Source organism: Schistocerca serialis, chromosome 4 (assembly GCF_023864345.2).
Source record: "Schistocerca serialis cubense isolate TAMUIC-IGC-003099 chromosome 4, iqSchSeri2.2, whole genome shotgun sequence".
In the NCBI taxonomy this organism is placed as follows: domain Eukaryota; kingdom Metazoa; phylum Arthropoda; class Insecta; order Orthoptera; family Acrididae; genus Schistocerca; species Schistocerca serialis.
Genome location: NC_064641.1, coordinates 235,967,468 through 235,991,270, shown reverse-complemented (window position 1 = coordinate 235,991,270; position 23,803 = coordinate 235,967,468). Strand labels below are relative to the sequence as shown.

General features: G+C 38.9%; 1 protein-coding gene across 1 annotated transcript in view; it reads left to right on the top strand.

Moving 5' to 3' along the window:
• The first annotated feature begins 10,220 nt into the window (after nucleotides 1–10,220).
• LOC126473538 (protein fuzzy) overlaps nucleotides 10,221–23,803 on the top strand; it is a 173,998-nt gene continuing 160,415 nt past the window's right edge. Inside the window, exon 1 of the mRNA XM_050100652.1 lies at nucleotides 10,221–10,434. Within this exon, the coding sequence (XP_049956609.1) occupies nucleotides 10,342–10,434 (93 nt within the window). The 5' untranslated portion in view covers nucleotides 10,221–10,341. The remainder of the gene's footprint in view (nucleotides 10,435–23,803) is intronic.

The following is a 23,803-nucleotide window of genomic DNA, read 5'->3' as shown; positions in this document are numbered from 1 at the left end:
AGCCATATATAGAAGTGAAACATGGACGATAAATAGTTTGGACAAGAAGAGAATAGAAGCTTTCGAAATGTGGTGCTACTGAAGAATGCTGAAGATTAGATGAGTAGATCACATAACTAATGGGGAGGTATTGAATAGGATTGGGGAGAATTTGTGGCATAACTTGACTAGAAGAAGGGATCGGTTGGTGGGACATGTTCTGAGGCATCAAGGGATCACCAATTTAGTATTGGAGGGCAGCGTGGAGGGTAAAAATCGTAGAGGAAGACCAATAGATGAATACACTAAGCAGATTCAGAAGGTTGTAGGTTGCAGTAGTTACTGGGAGATGAAGAAGCTTGCACAGGATAGGGAAGCATGGAGAGCTGCATCAAACCAGTCTCAGGACTGAAGACCACAACAACAACAATGCACATACGCTTAGACTTATTTATAACCCTCTTCAGAATGCTACGATAAAGTTTGTAGTCTTTTGTTTCTTTATGTCATTACAAGTTTTAAGAGAACTTTTTGTTCCGTGGGATGTTTTTATTCCTGCAGTGAGCCACTTTTATTTGTCAGTGGCTACATGGTTGTTTCTAATTATTTTTGTGGGAAAGCTAGCTCCAAAATCAGACAGAAATTCATTTAAAGCATATTACACTTTTTTAGTCACTTCTGTTTCACTCAGAACTGGACTTCAGTCTATCTCCTGGAGGCGGCAGTTGAAATTTTTAAGGGACTCATCGTTTGTTATCCTTAAAGATTTCCAAGAATGGTCAGACCTGTTGCACAGACTGTCAGTGAATGTAAGCAACTGACCATTAGGGTCAGAAAGGCCATTAACAACTGGATGTACACAAGTATTGTTTACTATTGACTAATCTACAAATACATTGTCAATCAGACTTTGACAGTTATTAGTAATCCTAACACTACAACTGGCAAATCATATGTAGTTTGTTCCATCTCTATTTCACATATTTCAATATCTTGTTCTGTGTACTGACTCCTTATATCTAATGCTCTGTAATAAATTACAACAACACCTTTTTTTACCAGTACAGATCCAGATTGTGTTGCTACACAGTAACCACTCAAGTGAAACATTTCAACTTCTCTCATATGACATTCACTAAAACATAACATGTCAGCATCTTTTATTCCTTGTGGATCCCCTAAGAGAATATACCAGCATCTTTTATTCCTTGTGGATCCTCTCAGAAAACGTAAATTTCATTTGCCTTTCTTGCAAGTCCTCTTGTATTTTGGTGAAAAACTGTCGTTGTTACATTTTCTGAAATGGCATACTTTCGCCTAAAAAGTATCTGAGGGTTTCCAAATAACTATTTCTTCTCCCTTGCTCATGTTACTTTCGTCACTGTTGGCAGGAATACATAGGAATCTGACAGATTGGTATGGGCGAGTATAAACGTTATAGTGCTGGTTATGTCAGTATAGCTATAACAAGAGTTACATACAAGAAAGACAAAACCCAATGTTAGGTCCAAATTGTGAAAGTAGCGCCATTGTGTATATGGTATGAGTGTATTTTCTGTAATACATTTATCAACAGTGATGATGTGTGTATTTTAATTCAGATACCCACCTACATCCACGTGTCAATACTCACTGCACATGTAAAAGTTACGACAATTTATTTTACAATAAACAGAAAATAACTAGTTTCTGGTTTTAAAATCATCTCTGGCACTTCTGTAGATCACCTCTGTAAGATCAATGGAATTGAACTTCCATTCTTCTCTCTTGGGTGGCAGATTTGGTAACCACCTCCTCAAAGAAATGTTCCTTCTTTTTGAATTCTCTCGGTAGACAATCCCAACTGAAATAATTACAAGATGAGACAGTATCTCTTCTCCAGTAGTATTCTGATAGTAGCTTTTGATTCTCTTCAGCACTGAATGTGACCTTTTTATGAAGACATACTCACAACAATTGTACGCAATAATGACACTGACATATTAAACTGCATTGAATTAGTGTTCAGTAGGTGTTCAAGTTCCCTCATGGTTTTATTTCAAAACTGTTCAGTACCGTACACTACAGGTATTTCAAGATGGCGGCATTGTGTGTACAAATGAATAGTGTTTTAGCGAAAAACGAAAAAATAATGGTAAAATTAAAGTGTGTGCGAACTGGAGGACTGAAATCGTGAAGGTAAAAGCGTATTTATAGCCTTCAGTTAATCATTAGTGCACTGATTAGTGATATCTCTGAACTTAGAACACAAATGAGTAAGCCATTAGGCATACAAAGTTCCAACTCTATTCTGCTTGAAAATCCAAACCAGTGGACTAGAATACCATGTAAAAAAAAAATTTAAGTTTGAGACCAATAAGGTCCCCAGAAAGTAAAAACATCGAACAACTGGTGCCTAAAAACGAATTCCAAGCTCTTTCCGTGAGTGAAGTCACTGAACCAATACCGGTAAGTGGAAATGAACATCAAAGCCACCATGTTGGCAGGAAGGTAAAACATCGTCTAAATTTAGCATTAGGAAAAACAGTGGCGGAAAGAAGCTGTGCATACCATCCGTTGCACGTAACAATGAAATGAATGCGAAAGACACTGTTAACAAAAACGTACACCACGTAATTCGTGCAAACCGAAGAAAAATAGAAAAATACGTGTTCTTGCAGATAGCCATGGTAAAGGAATCGCCGAAATTTTTCGTAGTATCCACCAAGGACTTGACGTAACTGTCACTATCAAACCAGGAGCGCCTATATCTGAAATTTTAGGAAACTGTGAAAGCTCCTTACGGTCTGGAAGCAAATGTATTGTTATAGGAGGTGCAAACGACATCTACTGTAATGAAAGTAGGTTGGCAATGAGAGTTTTGGAATAAAAACTTCGAAATAACCCACAAATTACCTTTTTTGTTGTTGCTATTCCATGGAGGCATTAGGTAATAGAAAAACCGTGCATTAATACTGAAATCACGAACACTAATAGGAAAATACGAAAAAATTGTAAATAATTTCACAATGTAATTTTCATACCAGTTAACAGCACTGTGAGAGACCACTTTACAAAACATAGTCTGCACCGAAATAGCAGGGGTAAAGATGCCATTTGTACTGAAATCACGAAAGCTGTTCTATCAATAAGTAAAATAAACAGTAGCCCAATACCCCTGCCAGCAGTGACAAGTATTGAAGATCCAACCATATGTGTGCAAACAACAGATTACTCAACAGGAACACCACGACAAACTAAAGGTGCAGCAACAGTGGAATCTCAAACCTGCAGCAGCTGTCCCTCTGCATTCATCAGCAGCAGTGGTAGAAATTGCATCTATTGTTGACCTTCCATCTGTGGCTCAAGACGCTTTACTAGTCTTAGACCCTCCACAATCTACAGTAGTACAAGACTCTGCTCCAACTAATGTGTCTCCACCATCATCAGCAGTAATAGAAGCAACCAGAAAAAGCACAAGAACCAGGAAATGCACAACTCTATTACCTAGTCTCAGTTCCAGGACGAACTTAAGTCAAAGATCTGCAGATGCAATGTTTATAATCTCTAATTGCAATTTACAACAAAACAGTGCCATCAGAACAAAGAGTTTAGGAAATGACAAACTTTGTATTTTTATTGATTGGCGACTCCATGTTGTCTTGTGCACTACGACCAGATAACAGGTATACTTGAAAAAAGAGACAGCATTGGTCGTATATTTTTTACTATTGCAAAATCGATTTTCTGTCACTGAGTGACCATCTTCAGTGCTATATTGTATAACTTAAATTGGGATGCACTGTTGCCACTAAGCTTACGGCAATCATTGAAAAGGTGCAACCATATGAGTACAACCTAGCAGCTTATTATACTGGAAATACAGTGGATAATGGTGGAGTAATAATGTATGATAAAAATAATGTGGTGTACAAACCTATAGATGTAAAAAATTATTGTGTTGATCAACGTCTTGTTGCATTGAACTCCACATTAATACTTTGCTGGTTTATGTAATTACTGTTTACAGAGCACCCTCAGGAAAGCTTAGTATATTCCTCAAGCAAATAGAATCACTTTTGACTCGCCTGTTCTCAAAAAAGCAAAGAAATAATCATCCTATGCGCTTTTAATGTAAATTTTCTTCCCAGTAATAATAATAGAATAGATTTTGGGAATGTAATGAGCTCTTTTAATCTGAGGGCAGTTGTTAACTTTGCCACAAAGGTGACTAAGAACTGCACAAGTCTGATTGACAATATTTTTGTAGACAACAACAGAATTGATAACGTATGTGTAACACAAATCTTGAGTGGCTTTTCTGACCATGATTGGGAATGTTAAAAATGTATGACGTAAGCCTGGCTAAAAAGAGCAGTTTTACCAGTTTTTATTTATTCATTTAATCGTGTCAGAAACACGCACTACAGCTTACAAGTTATATAAAATGTTCCAAAAGATGGTACTATAAGCATTACAGTTACAAATAAATGCAGTGTGACTAGTATGCAGCAACTTCACATGGTTCCTTGATGGCATTAATGACATTCCGTCACGAGCATGATGTTGGGCATAGGGTGCAGACAAGAAGATGACTCACTATGTGTTCTTCACCACATTCACATGCTGTGGAGACACATGCAGATCCCCACTTTATCAAGTTGGTCTTCGTTCGTCCAACTCCAGAACGCAGCCTGTTGAGGGTCTTCCTTATTGACCAGCTTTCTTCGTGACCTGATGGGAGGCTTTCGGTTGGGATCATCAACTCTGCAAGGTGGCTAGATCTGGAACGCCATGAATTGACTCTGAAGCTGAAAGGTGGTTTAGTGAGGCTTTCAGTTGAATGGAGAAAGCTTTTCCTTGACTTGAGCCTTGGTACTGATGGCTGACACCCATGTAATGCGTGGGTCTTCAGATACAATGCCTTAGACTTTTCTGGATGCACATTCACGATGGGGCCATGAGTCTTCTGCAAAAACCAGTGCAGAGCAAAATTAGTCAGATGCATGTACACTATATTGCAACTGAAGAGATTGAGAAGGTAACAAGGAAAATGAAAAATAAAAATTCCACTGGTGTGGACAATATATCTGTCAATGTACTGAAGCACTGCTGCAAATTTATTCTTGACGTTCTCTGTCACATATTTAATGAGTCCATAAATGAAGGTATTGTCCCTAATAGACTCAAATATGCAATTGTGAAACAACTGTTCAAAAACAGTGATAAAGCTGATGTTTCCAACTACTGGCCTATTTCATTGATAACAAGTCTATCTAAAATGCTAGAGAAACTAATATTCAAGAGAATCATGGATCATCTTAATAAAAATAAAATCCTTAATATAAATAAGTTTGGAATCCAAAAGGGTACTTCAACTGAACATGCCATTTTCTCTTTTGTCAACCAACTCCTTGAATCCATAAACAATAAATGTCACCAGTTGCAATCTTCTGTGATCTGTCTTAAGCATTTGACTCTGTAGATCACAAAATTCTACTTATGAAGGCTGAGCACTGTGGATTAAGTGGTAAATTAAGCATGTTGCTCGAGTCATATCTAGACGTCAGAAGGCGGAAGGTAGTATTGAACAGTTCTGCAATGACACCTGTCTGCTCTTACTCGGGCACAGTAAAATGTGGAGTGCTGCAGGGCCATTTGCTGGGTCCCTTACTTTTCCTCATCGTTATCAATGATCTGCCATGCTGTATGACACAAAAAGCACATTTCACTCTGTTTGCTGATGACACAATAATTTAATTGACAAAACACCAAATTGCAGTCTAGAGAACACTACGACCACTGTATTCAAAGACACTCTAGATTGGTCCACGTCAAATGGCCTGTTGTTCAGTGTGAGCAAGACTCTATTCATTCAGTTTCAAACACAAATTAAAAAAATACAGGAAAATATTGAAACTAAGTGTGGTGACAAAGAAATATTGGGAGTTGAATCTTCCAAATTCCTGAGATTACACATAAACAACAATCTAAACTGGTCAGTTCCCAACAACGACCTATGTGAAAGACTGAATTTAGCAGCATTTGCCATTCACTCAATTGCACCTGTTTGCGACTTGGAAACAATTAAAGCTGCATGCCCAGGATATTTCCATTCACTTTTGACATATGGCATTATATTTTGGGGTAACCAGTCAAGAGCAAAAACAGTCTTTATTGTCCAGAAAAGTCGACCGATTTATGGCTAAAGAGCACTCCAGGTGCTCTTGCAGGAACTTTTTCAACCAGATCACAGAAAACCCATCAGAATTATGGCTAGAGTGCACTCCAGCTGCTTATTCAAACAGCTCAGGATCCTCACCATGCCATCTAAGTATATTTTTCCACTAATGTGCTTTGTGAACAATAATCATACCATTTGCAAAACAAACAGAGAATATCATGAACATTATGCAAGAAGTAAACATGATCTTCACAAAGATATAAAAAATCTCAGCATGGTACAGAAAGGAGAACACTATTCAAGAATAAAAGTATTCAATACATGCAAACTCAATCCATTGGGGATATGACGAAATTAAAAAACAGCTGACTCTTTATCTTTTGAATAGTTATTTCTATTCTTTATAGGAATTTTTTGACAATGTGTAGCAATTAGTGCAATGTGTTTAATTTTAAGCATTCCTATAAGAACTGTTTATGTATCACTGGCATATCAATTGATGACAGACGCTTTTTATACGTATTAAAATGTGAGACTTATAATTTGTTAGTGAAATCATTATTACTACTATAATCTGTGTTGTTGTTTAAACACTTGAACCTCATGTATCTGCATTTAGTTTGTAAGCCTCATGACCATTTAGATATGGTTATTACTGTAATAATCTGACACACTCTACATTCTAACGATACACACGCTTCAAGGATCTACTGAACACGAAAATAAATAAATAAATAAATAGAAGAGAACAGGTTTTTCACAGGGATGAATCAGAGGCCACAAACACATTTATAAAAGAAGTAACATTAGGAGACGAAAATGCTGTCTGCAGTGGCGAACTAACCAAGAGCTGGCATGTGAATGTTATCACGCCACTCTTCCAACATTATAGAATCTTATTATATTCGTTGATATAGGCACTTTGAATAACTAACCTTTAACAAACAGCTGCGCCATCACTCGGGGGAGCTAATTTCTTCATACAATACACAATTTACACAATGTTTGGTCTTACAAATCACGAAGTTTGTATGACTCACTTTTTTGGTTGCGCACATGAAATTTATTTATTTATTCACCCAAAAATCTACACTCCTGGAAATGGAAAAAAGAACACATTGACACCGGTGTGTCAGACCCACCATACTTGCTCCAGACACTGCGAGAGGGCTGTACAAGCAATGATCACACGCACGGCACAGCGGACACACCAGGAACCGCAGTGTTGGCCGTCGAATGGCGCTAGCTGCGCAGCATTTGTGCACCGCCGCCGTCAGTGTCAGCCAGTTTGCCGTGGCATACGGAGCTCCATCGCAGTCTTTAACACTGGTAGCATGCCGCGACAGCGTGGACGTGAACCGTATGTGCAGTTGACGGACTTTGAGCGAGGGCGTATAGTGGGCATGCGGGAGGCCGGGTGGACGTACTGCCGAATTGCGCAACACGTGGGGCTTGAGGTCTCCACAGTACATCGATGTTGTCGCCAGTGGTCGGCGGAAGGTGCACGTGCCCGTCGACCTGGGACCGGACCGCAGCGACGCACGGATGCACGCCAAGAACGTAGGATCCTACACAGTGCCGTAGGGGACCGCACCGCCACTTCCCAGCAAATTAGGGACACTGTTGCTCCTGGGGTATCGGCGAGGACCATTCGCAACCGTCTCCATGAAGCTGGGCTATGGTCCCGCACACCGTTAGGCCGTCTTCCGCTCACGCCCCAACATCGTGCTGCCCGCCTCCAGTGGTGTCGCGACAGGCGTGAATGGAGGGACGAATGGAGACGTGTCATCTTCAGCGATGAGAGTCGCTTCTGCCTTGGTGCCAATGATGGTCGTATGCGTGTTTGGCGCCGTGCAGGTGAGCGCCACAATCAGGACTGCATACGACCGAGGCACACAGGGCCAACACCCGGCATCATGATGTGGGGAGCGATCTCCTACACTGGCCGTACACCACTGGTGATCGTCGAGGGGACACTGAATAGTGCGCGGTACATCCAAACCGTCATCGAACCCATCGTTCTACCATTCCTAGACCGGCAAGGGAACTTGCTGTTCCAACAGGACAATGCACGTCCGCATGTATCCCGTGCCACCCAACGTGCTCTAGAAGGTGTAAGTCAACTACCCTGGCCAGCAAGATCTCCGGATCTGTCCCCCATTGAGAATGTTTGGGACTGGATGAAGCGTCGTCTCACGCGGTCTGCACGTCCAGCACGAACGCTGGTCCAACTGAGGCGCCAGGTGGAAATGGCATGGCAAGCCGTTCCACAGGACTACATCCAGCATCTCTACGATCGTCTCCATGGGAGAATAGCAGCCTGCATTGCTGCGAAAGGTGGATATACACTGTACTAGTGCCGACATTGTGCATGCTCTGTTGCCTGTGTCTATGTGCCTGTGGTTCTGTCAGTGTGATCATGTGATGTATCTGACCCCAGGAATGTGTCAATAAAGTTTCCCCTTCCTGGGACAATGAATTCACGGTGTTCTTATTTCAATTTCCAGGAGTGTATAAAGATTGTGACACACACACACACACATTGCTGCTGCTGATAATCAAACATCGGTTGGTGTACTTGTAATTTCATAAGCTACAAAAGTGTACTTACCGACCATTGTTTTCACTTTTTTGAGCAATAGAATTAAAACAGACTGAAATCTAATGGAGTACATCAGCAATTACTCCTCGGTAAATGCAGAAGGATGCGCCAGCAGGGAGCAATGGTGGAAGGTAAGTGGCGCGACAAAGTACGCCCAAGTAGACGTTTCTGTGGCATGACAAAAGTTGTACCTCTAAAGTTACACCTCTAAAAACTTGGAGTTCATACATGCAACTCTTCTGTTGCGTGTGTTCAAACATGCAACCGCAGCATGCTACTAGCTGTGATGCCTGTATAGTTGAGTGTGTTAGCCCGCCTTTAGAAACTGTCTGTAGGTTCGGTTGGTTCATTCACTGCAAATTTGAAAAGTATGATTGTCTTTTCTTTCTTTGAAAGTGACAACCTGCCCACTTTATACTCCTTATTTAAATGGTGGTATACGGAACAAAATGTGCTGAATAAGGTCCCCCAACGCAACGTAAGCGTTCAGACTGTGTGAAGTATGTTTTAATTTACAACTATCGCTGTATTTTCTTTCTTTGAACATAAGAACCTGTCAACTACATACTTGTTATTTACGTAGTGGTACGTATTACAAAACGTACGTATGGAGAAGCTCCCCCAGAGCTAAATAAAGGAGTTTGTTGTGTGAAGTATATTCTGATTTGTGCGAAAAATTACACTTCACTGCCAGGAAAGTAACCTTCTTCCTTTGCTCTTGAAAGTAACTGAGACACCGACAGAAATATGGCTGCACCAGTACCAGAATATTTGAAGACATTTGTGTTTGGAAAAGAAGCCTTCTCACGTGTCTGTCTTTTTTGTGTTTTATGTTCTGACGAAGAGTGGTAGTTTGTTTTCACTAGATAATCGTCGTGTTTTGATTATTCACTCGCATTTCCATATTTAAGCTAATTTCTAACTGTTGACACTCACGTGTCCCAGAAGCTCTCAGAACTGTGAAGGTGAATAATGAAATTTTTTCTGATGGCAGGACACAGGCCAGAAATTCCGTGATCACAATTTGACGTCCTCATCCACTACAGAGGTTGTTTCCCATACGTCTCCTGAAACATTTAAACGCTAAAAATTCATTTTCTGACATTTAATATCAATAAATTGTACCTTATGGAGAAATTCTTAATGTAAAAATGTTCTGGAACAGGATTTATTTATAGGATATAAGTGATATTATGGTTATAATGCAAAACACAGTCCTCACAAAGGCTCTTCAACCAAAGCATATCTTTCAAAGGAGCGCAACCTAGTGAGCTCAATACTAATTAGTATTGAACACCTACTGGTGCAGCTATAATACTTCCATGAATGTATATACAAATAAAAGCACGTCTGCATTTACAACTGCTTAGCTTATACTTTGGTCAACGAGTTGATTTTGATTTTCTGTAATTATAACAACTTTGCAGACGCTTATAGACCTTTCTTTGACTTAATTTCTTTGTGTGGGGAAATTGTTTGTAAATATTGAGGGTGTTGGGTTGTTCAAGATTGTAAAACTGAATTTCACGTGTGTTTTAATGCAGATCAATAATGTGCCCTATTTAGTTAAGTGGAACTAGCAATGTAGGGACAAGAAATGAATGCTGCAAATATGAGCGCGCACATAATGTGTTTGACGTCCGGCGGTGGACTACCTTTGTTTTCAAGGAAAAAAGGAGAGGGTGAATCTGTACGTATCAACAGTACTTTTACAAGAATCCTATGTTTACAGAGGAAATAATTAATAGATTGCTTTCATTCTCCATGGATTATTGCCTGCTATAAGTGAAATGAAGGGAACTTGACCATTAAGCAAGTGTTATTGTTACTAACGTTATGCGAATGTGTGGTAGTGCATCGAGAAATTTGTATATTGCTTTGAGATGAATATTCAAGAATTCTACTAAACTGAATCTGAGAGGCACCGTTCTTTAAGGAGAGCATTTTTATCTCCTTTTGCCCATCTCCTATACTTACATTGTAATTGAGGTTTTAATATTCATTTATCCATCCAGGGCTTATCTTATAATGATATAGGATTTACCACCATAATACAGTGACAATAAACATCTGAAAAAGATACATTAAATATTCTGTTTTGTTCTTCGCTTTACTATTCAGTAAAGCGATCACTGTTTCAAGAAATACACTAGAAGCGTTTTATAGTACAAAATGCATTAACGGTGTTCAGAAAACAGTATAACTAATGATAGACAGCATGAATGGAAAAATTAATGGCAAAGAGCGTATGTAACAGCAGAGGCATAGATTCTTATTACCAGCACTCCAACTTCTTGTCTCTAAGAGGAAAAAAAATCGTACTATCAGCCCACATTCATTAATCATGTTATGATGTCTTGTACTTGCGAGTGACTTATCTAACTTATCAGTAAGCGGAAATACAAACGCGGCCGATTCCACCCATCTGCTTTGTCCCATGACGTCACAAATATGGCGGAAATGACCTTACACTACGACTCCAATATGGCGCCTATGACGTCATTACGTAAACATTACCACAAACACAAAAATACATTGAATACCCAACACACGCACGTTCCACAAAAAAACGTAAGAAACTAACGGGACAAACGTGGGAAATTGGGGGTTTTTGGGTGTGGATGAAGTAAATATAAACAAATTTAAAACACACACCATCATACCAAACCACACAAAACGACGAAAAAAACCGACAACACAAAACTCCCCAAATTCCACTAAACACAATATCCTATGGAATCGGACACTTCCCTTGACCTATATAGGCCAACAGCAACTCCCGATACCGGAACACCCACAGCCGCAAGCACCCATTGGAATTGAAAAACTTCCGTTGACCTGTATAGGTCAACAGAAACTACTGATACCATATCATAAAACCCAAAACTGCAACCATGTCCACAATCAAAAGACACAACAAACCAACAAGATTGGAATCGAACACTTCCCTTGACCTGTTATCCTTACGACATCTCCACTTATAGCTGTCCCTGGTCCGAGACGCCGGAACTTTAAGTAAGCCTCATTTCTTTGTGACACACTGAACACTTCACGACTTCATCCAAAAATCCGAAATTATTTTTTTTTTAGAGACAACGCACTGTCCCCCATCATTGCCGACAACCGAAAACTGCTGATCTTGTCAGTCATATCCATACCTACCAAAAACATAAAAAAAAAGCAATTTGCCAAAATTCACACATGACGAACAGAAAAAACTACAATAATGTCGACGAAAAATATTCTGCTGAAAGCACAGTCACTACTGATACCTTACACGTGCAATGCTACCATGCAAATGAATGCCATACGCTACCTATAAACACACCACTAGAGAGAACCACTGACCGCAACAATACGCCACCTATAAACACGCTCACACGCAAGCTAAACCAAAAACATCACCTAATACACAACACATAAACACACCACCACAGAGCACCACCGATCACATCAAAACGACACCTATGAATACGCCACTCTCACAAACTAAATTCCGTGCCATCGTGATGTCACAAACCACAACAGCCTTACGTCATGGGTCAAAGGCAATGGGTGGGATCGGACGCTTCAATCGGCCCTCAGCAAGCATTTGCTCCATTGGGATTTGTTCCACTATAACTTAAGCTGAGTCTATCTTCTCTCTAATAAAATGATGTTTGATATCAATATTTTTTGTCCTTCCACTGTAGCTGCTTGTTTTGCATTAGTCAGTCACATCTTTTATATTACAATAAAGTTTTATATGATCATTTTATGGACATGGGGGAACCTCCTTTTTTAACTTGTGCATGCATAGTGCCTCTTGACAAGCTGAGGCCAGGGCCATGTATTCAGCTTCAGTAGTTGATAAAGCTATTGTGGGTTGTTTCTTGCTGTTGCAAGAAATACCAGCTCATTCCTTGAGTTTTGGAGCTTTCCTTCTCTTATGGATTATTACTGTACTAAAAGTTAACATGTCATCAACTTAAATTCCAACAGTGAGTACATCATTTCCTTTATTTTTCTGATAAATACATGGATGTGCTGTACTTCTTGTAGGGTTCATGTTTAAGTGTGCTTTATTTAGCTTAATATTCCAGTTGCGACTACCTTGTTTTAAACCATAAACTGCTTTTTAAATCTCACGATGCGATTGTCTGTAAAAGTTCTAGTGTAAAATCAGTGTGGGATTTTTATAAAAGATACCTCTTTCGTATCACCATGCTGGAATGCTATAACATCATCAAAGTGATCTTTATGTAGCTCTTGTTTAGTTGCCAAACTGAAAAGACATCTTAATGATATGGGGTATATGTCTCTTCATAGTTTACACCCTTTGTCTCAGCACAGCATTTAACTACTAGCCATGCTTTGTACCTAAAAATGTGTCATAGAAGATTCTTTGTAGTCTTAAGAATCCATTTGGTATCTATTAGGTTTATATCTGAAGGTAAAACTGCCTTTTCCCATGTCTGATTTTGAGCATGTGACTGCAATTCCTCTTTAATTACTCGAATCCAGTTGAGTGATTCTTTGCTTTGTGAAGCCTCTTCTAATGACAATGGATCTGAATTCTCTGTCTCTGTAGAGTAATAGGTCACAAATGCATTTATTTTTATTAGCTTTGGAATTCTTGATGATCTTCCGTGTGTTTGACTTTGCTGTGAAGAATCACATTTTTTATTTGTGTCTGATGAATTAGAATCTTCTGAGCTTCTTTTGGGTAAAATACATCTTGGGCTATTATTATCCTTATCTGTAATAGGCTCAGATTCATCTCTTTCCGTTTCATCTTGCTTAATTGAGGGAATAATTATTGCCTCCTGAACCTATTTAGACTCTATTAGTTTTCTTCTGGTAATTGCTTGTTCTGGTGTCATGCCCTTTGAAGGTTTCGTAGGTGCTCTGTTAATGAGGTAAGCAGCTGTAGAGACTGCTTTCCCCCAATGTTCTTTTAGTGAACCTGCATTAGATAATAAGTGTCTGGCTTTTTCTAGTAATGTTCTGTTATATCTTTCTGCTACTCCATTGTGCTCTGGCTTGTAGGTGCTGTTGTTTGATGATTTATTTCCTCATTCTGTAAGAAGTCTGCTAGTTCATGGTTCACACATTCCTTCCCATTGTCTGTGCACAAGGTCTGAATGTTACAGCCAGTTTGTTTTTCCACTAGCGTCATAAAATTTCTAATGACTCCCAGGGCTTACAGAAGCATCCGATTCCATCCGTCTGCTTTGACCCATGACGTCACCAATATGGCAGAAACGACCATGCTCAACGTCTCCAATATGGTGCCTATGACGTCATTACATAAACACAACAAACACGAAAGTACATATAAAACAAACAAACACATCTCCTTCCAAAAATATAATCAAACTAATGGACCAGCACGGGAAATTGGGGGTTTTTGGTTGGGGACAGACGAAATATAAACACATACAAACACACACCAAAATCCAAAACCGCACAAAACAATGACATAAAACCACCACAAAATTTTCAAATTACGCTACACTTACAATATTGACAGGAACTGGTCACTTCCCGTCACTTACATAGCTCAACCACAATTGTCAATACCACAAACTAAAAACCAACTATAATACATTGCACTATCGATATCACAAAACCAACACATATAGGGACAAAAATTGGAATCGGACACTTCCCTTACCTATATAGATCAACAGCAGCTCATGATATCAAAACACAAAGCAATGACACATTGGAATCGGATACTTCCCTTGATGTATATAGGTCAACAGTGGCTCATGATACCAAAACACACATACAGTGGTCGAAATATTTATTGCATCACCTCTTGCAATTAACAATTTTTGTTACAATAATTGAATAACTAAGCTAAATTTGCCTGATTTCTTTTGATTTCTATCAGAAATGAATATACACAATAATTTTTGTCAATTCGTTTTTATTTTTAATTTTTGCTTCTATAAAAGTGTTTTTTTATAATTTAACACTTTCTTGAAAAATGAGTGTAAGTGGATATGTCAGCTATTCTGTTTGCTATTCTGAAATATGAATACTGATGTTGAAAGAAACACTGCATATTAATGTTGTAACATAACACGGATGTTTGTATTGCCTCATATGAACACACTGTTGCATTAAATACTTTGTTGCTCCACCACGCACCTTAGTCAGCGCTTGGCTTCATGAAGACATTGAAATAGTTAACTTTTTAATGTACTCCTCACTCAGTTCATGAAACCACTCATGCACAAGTGTCTCCAATAGCTCCCGTTTATTCCATGGCTTCGTTTTGGTGATAGCATTTCGTATAACCTTCCAACAGTTCTCAATAGGATTGAGATCAGGGCTATTTCCAGGCCACTCTAATACTCGAATCCCATTTTGTCGAAGGAAAGATTTTACCTGAAATGTAGAAGATCGTGATAATTAACCAAGAAAGTAATCTGCTTCGTGTTTGGTACAAGTATTCGTCATAGGACTCGCCTTCAAAGCTCTATGGCAAGGAGCAGAGTCATCGTTAAAAATGCAATTGGAAACATCTCCAAACTGGTCTCTAATGGTCTCAAGGATGCTTATGTAAGCATTTGTGTTGACAGTGCCATTGTTTAAGTCCAGACGACCTACTCCGTGACTGGAAATGCACCCCCAGACCATCGGTCATTGTGGGTGTTTGACTGTATATGTTATGCATGATGTCAAAAATTCTTCACCTTTTCTTCAATGCACGAACGCTTTTCCATTTGAGCCATGCAGATTAAATTTGGACTCGTCTGAAAAGATTACTTCGTTCCACATCTCTGGAGTCCATGTCGCATGTGCCTTTGCCTGTTGTAATCGCTCTTGTCGCATTATCTTGTTCAATAAAGACTTCCTTCTAGGATGACCGGATGAGAGTCCAGCCTCCATTAGTGTATTTCTTACAGTTCTACTGGTTACTGAGATGTTGCACATTTCTTCCCAGTCTCGCTTTAGTTCAGTTGATGACAAGCGACGATCGCTGAGCGAATGCCTTTTCAGTACCCTGTCCTGTTTGGCAGTAGACACCCTTGTGTGACCTCTTCCTTTCTCCCAATCAACATTTCCATTTGCCCTGTATTTTTTTAGTAACTTCGAAATCGTAGACTGATTAAATCCTGTCTTAGAGGCTAACTCTCTGGTGCTGAGACCAACAGATGAATAAGCAAGTATAGCAGCTTTATTTTCTGGCGTAAACTCAACTGACCTGCCCATCTTCCCACTGCAAAGTCTCAACCAAAAATGCCAGTATAAATACTGATTTCATTGTAAAACCAAGCGACAACAACAAAGAGTTGTGTATTGTTGTAAAACATGCATGAAGAAGTCAGATTATTAAGGCAAGAATATGTCAATGAAGCTTAGCAACAATGGGACTGGTATAACCTGAAGCGAACTGCTGCAAAAGACAAAAAGACGAAGTAATTCGTGGTGGTGCAATAAATATTTCCACCACTGTAGCTACGATGACAGTTTGGAACCGGACACTTCTCATGAGCTATATAAGTCAAATACAACTCACAATACCAAAAAAATTGAAATTGAGTACTACCCCTAAGATACATAAATCAACGACAAGTGTCGATACCAAAACATCAACCACCAACACATGCAGTAAATAACACCGACTCAAACGCACATAAAAATCCCACCGGACATTATAATAGACCCAAAAAACGACTATTTACCATTAAGAAGTTCTGGCACTACATACTAGGTCAGCCACCCCAATCACACACACACACACACACACACAAAAAACACAAACACACAAATAAAACAGGCTCCCAACCCACCCACAACCTACCAACACCAAAGCCCCCCCCCCCCCCCCCCCCCACCTTCACCCTCCCCCCAAACCCAAAAATCCACCAACAGTCCCTGATCTGAGACGCCGCAACTCGGGTCAACCACATATTATGTTTGCTTATGCTGCATTTTGCTATCTCCCGCACAAGCCCAAAAATTGCAGAAACTTAATGACGGACAACATGTCGTCCCACATTTCAGCCCACAGACGCGCACTATTAAACTTAGAAGCCATATCCATACCTAATAAAAGAAGCCACAAATTGAATTAAACAACTTACCATGCGACAGACAGCAAACCACTAATATCAAACGAGACCGCAGTAACATAAACACAACAGTAACTTAATTCTTAACTCACTGAAACCAATTTCCGCCCTTCTATAGCAGTCACGACCGATAAATGCACACTTCAAGCACTGATACCCAAATGAACCTAATACACCACATAACATGTGAACCATACACGGACAACCAGAGGACACCACCAACTGCAACAAGATGACATCTACAAACACAACACACTCATAAACTAAACTCTGTGCCGTCATGACGTCACACACAACAACACCCTTATATCACGGGTCATAGCCGTGGGATGGATCAGATGCCTCCGTTGACCCATTCAGGCAGGCTACGAAAAATCTTACCTTTATAGCCTGGGATGTTATTGAATTTAGCATATGTTAAAATGAAGGACTAAGTAAGGCACAGGTCTGTTTTTGTTCTCTCCAAAAAAATTCCTGCTCCGAGATACAGCCCTCAAAGAGACACCACGCACACCATTTTGAAGACGCGAATTTTGGAAAAACTTTTAAAGTGCTGTATCTCTAGAACAGTCCTAGATATTTTGTTGTTTTTTTTTTTTTATTTGAAAGATAATTGCTTTATGATTACAAATAAATCCTCCATTTGGACTTACCTGACAGAGTTCTTTTACTGTAGTGTTCTGAACTTTTTTATAATTACGGAAAAAAATTTTTTTTTACAATGCCAATCCATAAAGTTATGATTTTTTTTTTCTGTTGATTAGTACCACATAGTTCTACATTCCCTGAAAAGGAGAGCTTCCATTTTTAGGTTGAAGAGGTTTTATAAAGAACTGAAATTTTTGCCATACATAAAATCTGTTTTATTTACCACATTATCACATAACGGGCTCATAAAAATCAAAACCTACCCTTATTTAACACAATTTTAGTTTTGAATGTTGAGTAAGAGACTCATTTTTCAGGCATTTTAAATGGTTCCAAAATTTATGTGAAAGGCCTAAAGACTTAAAGGTTTCAGTTTATGCAACTTCTGTGCACTCTGTTTTGTACTGAAAGTAGCCAGTCAATGAACTAAAAATGTGTTTCACTGCTTCAGTATCTTCCTTTGATATAGTGTGTTGCCTTCCTGTTGCACCAATAGGAACTGGAGCACTTTCACTCTTCAAAACATTGTGACAGGATGTGAGCACTGATGACGTTGTTGCTGTCCTTCAGCTGGAAACCTATATCCAGCAACTGGTCCATGTGGTAGCCTTAAGTGCACTACAGTTTCATTTAACTCATAACTGGTGTCTATAATCTCTGCAGTCCACCAGTCACAGTCATACACACATGCCACAAACATCCCTCTTCTCAGATTGTGATGAGAATATTATCCTGCTGTTTCTGAGGTGTTGGCCAAATCAATGAAATTTCTTCTTTCTTGCCCTTCAAAGTGCATGCAGCATGAGTTCGTCCATCACTTTGACTCCAAAAATGTTTCTTCTGAATTCCTTTTACAGGAGTAGTTTGTTTGGACCATTGTTCTTTTTTCTGCTCACAGAATTCTTCGATTTCCTCTTTGGACAAAAGAATGGGGGCTGTGGATGTGTAAGATCCAGCATTCTGAATTACAACTGTATTTGGTCTGGAAAGATTATGTTTTGTAGCATGGTGCTTCAGCAGGCCTCCTACACCATCACAAGGCCCAGTCTGGTGACCAGTAGCACTTTATACCCAGTCAGTTGGCACAAGCGACTTATTCAATTCAAACAGCTGGTAATTATTTTTAAAATGACTTGGAGCACCATCAGAAATATTGATGATCTTCTCTGCCTCTGTTTGCAGTTAAAGGATTTGCTAGCAAAGCATGTCCTGAGTCATGTTCTGTGTCATCACTTATAACTGCAACACTTGTGGTCTTGTTTTGAAAATATGTCACTCCTGTAAAAATTGAAACCTGGTCATTGCTCCAATGATACCCTGTGGGAGAATTACAGCGCAGCTCTCAGCAAAATCACAGTGAAGTACTAAACATAGTTCTTCAGCCTGTGTACATACCTATTCACTTCTGCAATGTATTGTTGCTGCAATTTCTTCAGATGCTGGTGTATTGCTGCTTTCACTGACCATTTACCAAGTTCATCAATGAAACTGTCAGATGCAACAGTTTTCTTAATTAGTTTATTTTCCTCCCATGTCACATATGTAATTTCTTCAGAGTTATCTGCTATGTCTTCCAGGTCAACTGTCTGTAAAGACAGTCACCGCATTCTTGGATAAACATTTCTCTCGCTTTATGTCGCAGACTACTAATGACTCCACACGCCCAACCATGGTGTCATATGTCACATGCGCCAGTAAATTCTTCAAATACAATGTTCAAAATTCGCACAGTACACACATAAACAGACATCTCTAGGTGGGCATGGAACTACCCACTTAGGTCGTAGTGCATAAAATTTTGATCTTCCGATATGTGAAGTTGTGTAGTTGCTCTTATAAATCGCAAAAGTTGCCTTAATACTGCGTGTCATGTACCTCTTCAGTTTTGCAACTTTTTGACCTTCAGCTGTTACTTTTATAGTGTGGAGCTGCTTCTACAGGATGATGATAATAGGGATCTGCTCTTCCAAAGACTCCTTTTACATACCTAACATTTCTTGATTTGTCTACTGTGTACTTTGATACTGATGAAACGTGGTTCGAAATTGTTTTCTTTGAAAATGTCTCTGGAATCATAGTTAAAACTTGCACATTTTCACTGTAGGATTCACAATATTCAACAACTGAATTGATATTTGTGAAAAATTCCTTGCAAGAGATGCAAGAGTGCTTTGGTTCATTTTCTTCTGAAGATGGAATCCCTACTTTGAAGAGTGTGGTCAGTTTTTCTGTAGTGTATTCATTCATAGCTTTAGCAATTTCTCTGCGCTTTCTTGATCCATAGAGCTTATGACTCGACTTCACTGACCACAGTTTCTTAACAGGACTAACACCTACCTCTATAGTTGAGTGATTCAGGGTATTTAATTTTTCTTCTATTGATGCAAAATCAGCATCATCTGCATCGTGGGAGGCTGCACCTTGTTCAGATATTATCATTGTTGTTATTCTGTCAAACCATTTAGAACACAAAAAGTCGTCACTGGAAACATCTTCACTTAGAAACGAAGTCTTCAAATGAACACTTATTCCCAAGTTGGACAAAGTCTGTTCTTTTGTTTGTCTTATATGTCACTATTTTGTAGATATGCAAACAGTCAGCACAATTCACTCTCCTGTGACCCCAATCAGAAGACTTTCCAAACAGTCCTTTTCTCAAAGCACACTGCAACTGTGTCAACTGGCAAATTCCTCATGAAAACACAGAACTCACTGCATGGTCTCATATTTTTTTAGAAGCCTCTTCAGTAAACAAATTTACACTGAACAACTACAGTACAGAAATCTGCAATGAACAACCACAACAAAGAAACTGACAAGAAACTACAACAAAATGTAAGAAATATCTGCAACAATGAGAGTTAAAAAAATAACTGCTACAAATGAAGTGATAAGAAGTAACTGCAACAAAGACAATAGAAATAAAAATTGTAACAAAGAAATTAGTAAGAAATAACTTCAATGGAGACGTACATTAACCTTGAAAGTTTAAAAAACTGATTTTTAAAAAATAAAACCTGTCCAACTTAAAGTTTAAGTTCTCCTTTACGGAGAATATGGTACTACATGATACTAATCAGCAGAAAAAAATCTAAATTTTCTGGAGTAGCGTTTTTGAAAAAAAAAATTTTTTTCTTTAAATTATAAAAAAAATTCAAAGGCGACAGTAAAATAACTTCAATGACCGATATGTCCAAACAGAAGATACCATTGTAATCATAAAGCAATTATCTTTAAAATAAAATAACTCTAAAAAAATATGTAGAACTGTTACAGAGACACAGCATTTTTAAAAGTTTTCTAAAATTTGCATCTTCAAAATGGTGCTTACAGTGTCATCTTTTGAGGTGTCTATCTCGGGGTAGGAATTTTTTTGGAGAAAACAAAAAAAAATATGTTTTTCTTACTTACTCCTGAATTTTAACATTTGCTAAATTCAATAACATCCAAGGCTATGAAGGTTACCCTGAAGCCTGAAGTGATATGGATTATGTCAATAACCAATGAGAGACAAGAACATAGACAATAAATTTTTAGTGCTGAAATTGAAACTATTGTCTTGTTTGCTGTTTATTAATCTTCCTTCATGGCAATCCTCTCATGACTTAATTAAAAACATTGGATGTGCTTTTCTGTGGTCTCAGATCCAAATCAGTAAGGTCAACAAACTGCCTAAAAGTGCTTCAGTTTTTATGGTGGAGACTGTGGCAATTTTAGAAGCAATCAAGTTTGTATCTTTATCTTCCTTATTAAAGACAGTAATTGTGCCCAACTCTTAGAGTATTCTTAAAAGTATTGAACTCTGAAGATGGAATAAAACTACCGACTCTTATAATGTGGATGTAGTACTGGAATATATTCATTGTAAACAGAGAGGGCAGACATTCATTCTGCTCTGGGTGCAGTCTTACACTTGCATCCACCATAATGAGGAAGTTGACATCTTAGTGAAGCAAACTGCATCTGCAGGAACTGTTCTTGATGTGAAATTACTGTAAACAGACTATTTGCATGCAGTCAAGAGCCATGGAAAACAGCAATGGCAAATGTGGAATGTGTCCGAAGATACAAAAGGTGGATGTTACGTGGCGTTACAACTTCAAATTTCTACAAGGCCACGGTTTATGAGAAGTCATTTGGACAGATCTATGGTTTCCACCATCATTTGACTCTACTTTAACCATGCTTCATTTCCTCTACCTCTACATTGAATCAACATTTATAATTCTCCTGCATGTGTTTACTTCTGAATCAGAAGCTGATGTAAACCACATCTTGTTTTCGTGTTCCAAATTTGACTATGAACAATCGAAATTTCTGAGGACTTTGATGAGTATGGATTACCTTCACTCTCAGTCAGCGTCTTCTCTTTTGGTTTCTAAAGACATTCACCTGTATAAAGTGACTGTCAGTTTTCTTAAGAGTAAGCCTCTAGAGAATTTCCTTGCAAATGTTTTGGGACTTTACCATTAGGTTTGTAATACTCTCGCCTCTGTGAAGCATTTGTTTCAATCTTGCCTGATACTTCTGGGTTTCCAATAGCTTTTGTTACCTGGATTGGGTGGAGAGCCCTGTCTTATCTGAGTAGCAGCTTCTGGTGTGTACTGCACACCGGAACCACATAGGAGGACCCTACAGTTTCAACCCCATGGTGTAAGTCCAGGAAGTTGCAGCCTAGCTTGTCACAGTACCTCCGAAGTCTCTGGTTCAGACCTTCCACTCGACTCAGAACCAAAAGGGTGGGGACAATGCTGCAAATTGTGAACTTCATTGAAAGTTTTATCATTTAATAGTGATATTGGCTTAGCTGAAATGGTTATCTGGTTAGTCCAGTTTGTGCATTCCGTTATCAAGCATTGCTTTTGTAAATAGATTCATTTACATATAGTAAATGCAAGAGCCTTATTTATTAAAGGTGATGGAATGTCCCTTTTCCACTCTCTTACTTGTAGAAAGTAAGTTCGTACTTCAGCACATAAAGAAAATCAGTTACTGTACTATTTGTTTTCTTTCTACCAACTTGTGTATTATGTGTATTACCATTTCCTTCTCTCTGTATTTTACCCCTGAAGGTGGCAGGGGTAAAATACAGAGAGCGAAAGGCTATTTACAATTTGTACAGAAAGCAGATGGCAGTTATAAGAGTCGAGGGGTATGAAAGGGAGGCAGTGGTTGGGAAGGGAGTGAGACAGGGTTGTAGCCTATCCCCGATGTTATTTAATCTGTATATTGAGCAAGCAATAAAGGAAACAAAAGAAAAGTTCGGAGTAGGTATTAAAATCCATGGAGAAGAAATAAAACTTTGAGGTTTGCCGATGACATTGCAATTCTGTCAGAGACAGCAAAGGACTTGGTAGAGCAGTTGAACGGAACAGACAGTGTCTTGAAAGGAGAGTATAAGCTGAACATCAACAAAAGCAAAACGAGGATAATGGAATGTAGTCGAATTAAGTCGGGTGATGCTGAGGGAATTAGATTAGGAAATGAGACACTTAAAGTAGTAAAGGAGTTTTGCTATTTGGGGAGCAAAATAACTGATGATGGTCGAAGTGGAGAGGATATAAAATGTAGAGTGGCAATGGCAAGGAAAGTGTTTTTGAAGAAGAAAAATTTGTTAACATCGAGTATAGATTTAAATGACAGGAAGTCATTTCTGAAATTATTTGTATGGAGTGTAGCCATGTATGGAAGTGAAACGTGGACGATAAATAGCTTAGACAAGAAGAGAATAGAAGCTTTCGAAATGTGGTGCTACAGAAGTATGCTGAAGATTAGATGGGTTGATCACCTAATGAGGAGGTATTGAATAGAATTGGGGAGAAGAGGAGCTTGTGGCACAACTTGACTAGAAGAAGGGATCGGTTGGTAGGACATGTTCTGAGACATCGAGGGATCACCAATTTAGTATTGGAGGGCAGCGTGGAGGGTAAAAAACGTAGAGGGAGACCAAGAGATGAATACACTAAGCAGATTCAGATGGATGTAGGCTGCAAGAGGTACTGGGGGATGAAGAAGCTTGCACAGGATAGAGTAGCATGGAGAGCTGCATCAAACCAGTCTCAGGACTGAAGACCACAACAAAAACAACTATTTCCTTCAATGGGTAAATTCTCATTACTTGACATTACCAGTTGTGAAGTCCATATTGATATACATGAATTCATTTCACAAGGGGTTATAGATATATGTGTTAAAGCACCAGAAGAACTATACCAGTCATTATTTATAGCTTTCTGTTGTAGTGAAGAATGTCTTGTGAAACTTCCTGGCACATTAAAACTTTGTGCCAGACCGAGACGTGAACTCGGGACCTTTGCCTTTCGCGGGCAAGTACTGTACCAA